The sequence below is a fragment of the Gavialis gangeticus genome, unplaced genomic scaffold, assembly GCF_001723915.1.
Source record: "Gavialis gangeticus isolate Ggan-Ray unplaced genomic scaffold, GavGan_comp1, whole genome shotgun sequence".
NCBI lineage: Eukaryota > Metazoa > Chordata > Crocodylia > Gavialidae > Gavialis > Gavialis gangeticus.
This window is the reverse complement of record NW_017728996.1, coordinates 24,677,569-24,683,626: the sequence shown is the minus strand read 5'-3', so window position 1 is coordinate 24,683,626 and position 6,058 is coordinate 24,677,569. Positions and strand designations below refer to the sequence as shown.

The following is a 6,058-nucleotide window of genomic DNA, read 5'->3' as shown; positions in this document are numbered from 1 at the left end:
ACTCCTTCCCTGGCCAGTTCACTCCAAGCTACTGCCAGGGTTGGCCACACTTCCCCAGCACAGCCTCCCTGCAGCTGAGGGCTGCTCTCATAACCGCCCCCCACCACCTCCTGGCCTGAGCCACTGCAGGCATGTGCCTGCATTTCATGAATGTCTATTCACTTGCAAATTGGTTCAGTCAAGGCAGGTTAAACAAACCTGCAAAGATTGAATCAATTCAGGCCCCAGCTTTCTGAATGTCTGTCCCTAGCCTTAAAGTTCATCTCATATCTCTTGAAACGAAATTATATTACCCTTTTTATATCCTTCCCCTCTCATAACAATCTTCAGTGCTGTTAACAGAGATGTATTATAATTCTTTATATTACCACAGTGCCCAGGAATCCTAGACATGAGCTAGGACTAGGTGATGTATGAATACAAATACAATGTTATTCTTCTGATGGAATCCTCCTTAGCCAGTTGTCTTCAAATCAGACATCTTGCACCATGTACCTCCTACAGAGGCATAGCAAGCTCCTTTGGTGCGCTGGCCAGAGCAGGAGGGAAGTTATACTAATAGTGGAGTGTTGCAGAGGGGCCAAGCAGGGGCCAGAGTTTTACCTTCTATAGCTGGGCTCCCTCCACCCCAGTGGCTTGGGCTGGGGAGTGGCCTCCAATAGCAGGCTGTTTGGTGCAGGTTCCCTAAGGTTGCCAAACTGGTGCCCCCTCTTAAATTGGCACTTGTAGTTTTGCTGCTTGCCTCCTCATATTTGTTAAATCTGTCCCATTTCAAATCCTTTCCCTGGTCTCTCCCCTTGTTCTGAGCCTCTCATTAGACCTCTTTGTCTTCACTTCCAGGTTCTTACGCAGCCGGTCTGTTTTTTCTATTTCTACTGCCTTCCCTTGTCCCACACTAACTACCTCTTTGGCCAGGTACAGCTATTATACTTTTACTGGTATAAGTGATTGGAAATCAGTCTGTACCCATAACGAAACAGAAGTTCAGCACACAAAACCAATCTATGCCCATAACGGAATAGGAGTTTGGCACATGCAGACTGGTTAAAAAATGGGAGAAACTGGTTTGCTCACCCCTTCCCCAGGCAAATGTGTGTTCTGTTTGCTACAGATCTAAATTATGCCGCTTACAAAAACCCACATAACTTAGATCAGTTTCCCCTTGGGCATTTTGAATGTCTGAACCTAGCCTTTATGTCCATCTGCTTTCATCATCTCTTGGTCTTGCAGTCATCTGTGTTTGGAATTCCTGAGCAGACCTAGCTTGAAATCTTTTCTAAAGGAGGACATGGTCATAGATTTTCATGTATATATATTAACATAGTAGTGTTAATATATATGCCCAGTCCCAAGGTACTTAGCAGCAGCTCTAGTCTCTGCTGTGTCCCCCATGCCAGAGATGGAGCTACTGCCACCTCAACCCCTGTGCCACAGCAGGAGCTCTGACTCCAGCACAGGGCATGTGGTGGGGGCCAGTAGCTAGAGAGGTAAGGTCTAGGCACTGGCAACAGAAAAGGCATCCAGAGAACAACCAGGGTGCGTCAGGCCTTTGTTGTCTTCCTGCCGCTGATCGCCATGTCTACCGAGCTCTGAGGGCCCTGGATTCAGCTGCAGGCCACTTCCCTGACCACATCCCCTGCCTTCTAGTGGCCCGCTGGTAGCTCAGTGGATGGGACAGAGTAGCTTTGCAGGCCAGATTCAAGCTGCAGGCTATACATTTGTCTCCACTGCTTTACCATGTATCTGCGGGTAAGACTAAGATGGGATTGATTACTGCAAGCTGAGTGCTTCCAGATAGTAGTCTAACTAGTCTTACTATTTTTGTAATCAGTCATCTGATTAGGAGTCATCTTCCTTTTCAGGTGCTGATGTTTCTACTGCAATACTACAATATTTGGCTTGCAAATGTAAAAAATGCATTTTGTTTGCATGTTTTAAAAGCTGTTTCGCCATGAGCTGTTTCCAACAGAATTTTTAAAAAGCCACAAACATATTCTTGTATATCTTGTTTTATAATTAGTTGGACCTATTAGTTATGCCTCTGTTTAACAAACTTTTTGAATAACTGATCCATAAGATGGAAGTAGAGACAGAGAAATAGAAGGCAATACATAGTGTATTGGAAAAATGTTCAGGACAAAATGTTAATGTTGCAATTTCATCAGCAGGTGGCAGCAGTAACCTATATTTTTTTAACTAACTAAATTCACTGATATTAAATTTCACCTTACTTTTTTGCAGGGATTTCAGTACTAGCGTTAATAACATTCAGATTAACCAAACAAAACCTCTGTGGCACAACTACTTCCTATGTGGATTGAAAGGAATTCAGGTAAAGCAAATTTGTTTAATGCACATATCCTATTGAGAGCCAATGTTTAAGATTACAATATGATATATATGTTATAATAAATATGCCATAATAAATTTAATACAACAGTTTTATTCGTATACCTCATAAATATTTTATTACCATAATTTGTAGATTTTTAAGTAAAGTACTATTTATGTTTCTTTTAAAATTTGAATTTGTTATTTGTTTTGTGTGGAAATTACTGTAAAAACACTCAACTTACATCACACTTATGAAAAAAATATTATACAGAACAATGCATTTAGTCAGTGAGGTCATGGTCAAGCTCATAGTCTGTTTCTGGTTTGCATTCTTCTATTTTAAAGTTAAAAGGAGACTGCAGAATATAGAACACACACTTTAAATAGGTCTGAGGGTTCGATAAATGGAATCTAAAACGATTTTTTTTTCCCAGGGAAAGCATTTTTAAATTAAGTAATTGTCAAGAATATTGGAAACACACATGCAGGTAATGCATGAGAATTGGTAGTTATACTAACCTATTTTATTGCTCATTTAAGGTGGAAGAAATATGTAAAAGGAGTAAACTGCATAAAGCAGACATAGTACATTAGATTTAAAAGACTTTCAACTTCAGTAGTTTACCGTAAGTTATTAAAGATACGAGTTTTTTAATGTTTTGTTTTTATTTGGGACTTTCAGAAGTTCTTAACCAAACTAAAAGAGCTTGGCAGGAAAGTTTCCTAATCCGATAAGAATTTTGAATTGGGATAAAAAGAATCATGAATTCTTTGTGAACTGAACATCTGAAAAAAATAGATTGTTTCCATCAGAGCACTATTTTGACAGTTTTGTAAGTGTAATTTTTTACCTTTAAATTTTTTAAACTTAATTTTACTTATTTTTTAAAAACAAAAGTAATCCTAAATGAAAAAAAAATGAAGGTATTGATTTAAAAATGGTGAGAAGGGACAGTTCAACACTTTCAAAGCTTTTTTCCAAATTTTTTTCAAAAGAGGAATGGGTCAAAAGCAACTTTTTCCTCGGAAGACTTTCAGAGTAGATGTTTAGCTACTTTCTAATTTAAAAAGTCTCATAAAAAATCCTGATCAGGTTTAATAAGGAGCTTAAGTGTAATTGCAAATCAGCAGAAGCCATTCTTCTAATTCACTTACGAGTTTGTGAAAAATCGTTCCCTTTTATCTTGACTGTGGCTTTTAAAAAGTATATATGGATCAAAATGAGGGAGATTTTTACTAGGCAAAGAGGAAATATACTGCAATATATACCTACTTCTGAATGAATCTTTGACATTTCTATAGTTTAATTAGGCCTAGATCCACAGAAGGTATTTAGGGGTGCCTGCACGCGAGCGTGGAGGCTGCTCCAACGCACTGTAATTACAGTGTGTTGGAGCAGACTTGATTAATCAAGTCGGCTGGATCATGGCAATTACTGCGCTCCAGCAGCCTCCTCTGTCTCGTGTATCAGTGTCCCTGTGTTTAAAAATGGCAGCGGAGGCACTTGAACTAAAACTTGAATGAACTTTTGTTCAAGCAGCCCTGCTACCATTTTTAAACACAGGGACGCTGATACACAAGATTCAGCAGCGCTTTAATTAGAGCGCCTCTCAGAGCCACTCAGGTGCAAATTAAAGCACCTCCCACTCACCCCCAGAGCATATGTAAAAGTGCCTAATGTGCCTAACTACTACTTAGGCCTTAGGTACCTAAATATTTTCACATATCTGTTTTTTAGTGTCTTTAAAATGTGTTATACTATACAATCATTTTCACATAAAATATTTTTATTTTCATGTAAAATTCCTAAATTACAACCCTATGTGTTTCAGTCTCTACTCACTCACTCATATTTCCAGTAAGGTGAACAGTTCCAGTTTTACATTACTCCATAAGGAAAGCATTTATTGGAATTGTATTCACTTTGCATATTTAGCCTCACTTTATTTACAGCAGTATGGTTTTTCTTGCAATATGGATAACATTACCTCAGTGGCTCTACTTAGTTTAGAACTTGCTTTTGAGATTTGTGACTTAGGAACAAGTTTTGATACTTGATGGTTAATATGCAAAACAGGTTTATGCTGGCAGAAAGAAAGCATAAAAGTTACAAACTTTTAAGAAACATGGAAAGGCAAGTATGAAGAAGGTCCAACAGGATAATCTGTTTATATTAAATTGAACATGTTATCCTTTGGGATACAACTATTGCAGAACTTGGCAAAGTCCATATTCATTTTTGAAACTGGAGTAAGTTTTTTTATTTAAACATCGCGTGATAAGTTTGCAAGTCTGATTCACATGCAAGAGAATACTGTGGATCAGTTTCTGTTTAAATACATTACTCAAGTGCTTTTTTTAAAACAAGTTTGTCTGATGTTCTTCATGAAAGGACATTGGCAGCAATAGTATTTCAATTAATAATTTGTTTGTATTTCTAGAAAGGAAATTTTTAGATAATTTGTAGTGGCTATGGGACACATCCAACAAGAACTGTTTTCTCATATTTTTCTCAGACTCCACCATTGTTACCTATTGTTGGATGTACTTCAGGAGAAGACTTAGAAATATTTTTTAGATGCATTTCTTTTTAGAAATATTGGTATTTTTCTGTTTATGATGATTATTACATAGCTTATTAGCATATAAATCTAGCATATAAATTAGCATATAAATCTTCACTGACACAAAGATATGTTATATATATTTATACCATTTATGCATGTGTTATGTTGATTGATACAGTATATTGTTTATTCTGTACCAACGTGTGATAAAGATTATATATATAACTTATTCTGAAGAAAAACAGAACTATTAAAATGAAATACCATGTTTTTACGGTGCTTTGAGATCTATGAATGAAACATAAAAAATATATCTTGCACATACAAGTATATATGCACATACAAGTTCATTATATTTTGACACTTAGTGAAGTATAAAAAAATACTTCACTGTTATCAAAAGAAATAAAGTGATATATATTATTAAAAGGAGAGTGGTTTCACATAAGCTCAGGCACTTGAGAATTAGGAAATTTCACCTCTCATTTGTAAAAATACTTCTATTACTCCCCACTATCATTTACTATATACATTTATATGTGTATAATATATATAAGTAGTTAATAACAGAAAAGGTGACTCCACAGTACTGTAGATGTAGCTGAACCAATGTTATAGCCATCTTTTTTCTTCCAGAAGCTAATAAATATATAGTTGTATTAGGGCTGTGCGAAGATTCGGTTGCTGATTCAATTCAGTGGAGATTCGGCCTGACTTGGCAGCCAAATCTCCGAATCCGAATCAAATCAGGAGACCCTTTAATCTCTCTGAATCAGTTCGGAGAGATTAGGAAAGATTTGATGATTCGGACATAGACACAGCTTTAAATGTTTTCTCTACATACCTCAAGGTACCAGATGGCTCATGAATGCTGAGATGGTGAGGCAGGTGGTGCATCCCATGGGAGCACGGTGGGGTCCCCAGCGTGCTCGGCGGTGGACCTGGAAGTGGATCAGAAGCACTTTCAGTCCACTTCTGGGTCTGCTGTGGAGTGCACAGGGGACCCCTCCCCCTCAGCCTCAGCAACTGGTGCCTCCTGGGTCTAGGGGGGCACCCGGGGTCCCCCCATAGCCGATCGCTGAGCTGGGGAGGCGTGGGGGGGTCCTCCGTGCACTTGGCGGCAGACCCAGAAGTGGACCGTAAGTACTTCCAGTCTC

The 6,058-nt window shown here is 38.2% G+C and overlaps 1 protein-coding gene across 2 annotated transcripts in view; it reads left to right on the top strand.

The window, feature by feature from the left end:
* GALK2 (galactokinase 2) overlaps positions 1-6,058 on the top strand; it is a 100,270-nt gene that overhangs the window by 16,520 nt on the left and 77,692 nt on the right. For both annotated transcript variants that reach the window (XM_019504166.1, XM_019504165.1), the window contains exon 4: positions 2,242-2,332. In XM_019504166.1, the coding sequence (XP_019359711.1) occupies positions 2,242-2,332 (91 nt within the window). The remainder of the gene's footprint in view (positions 1-2,241; positions 2,333-6,058) is intronic.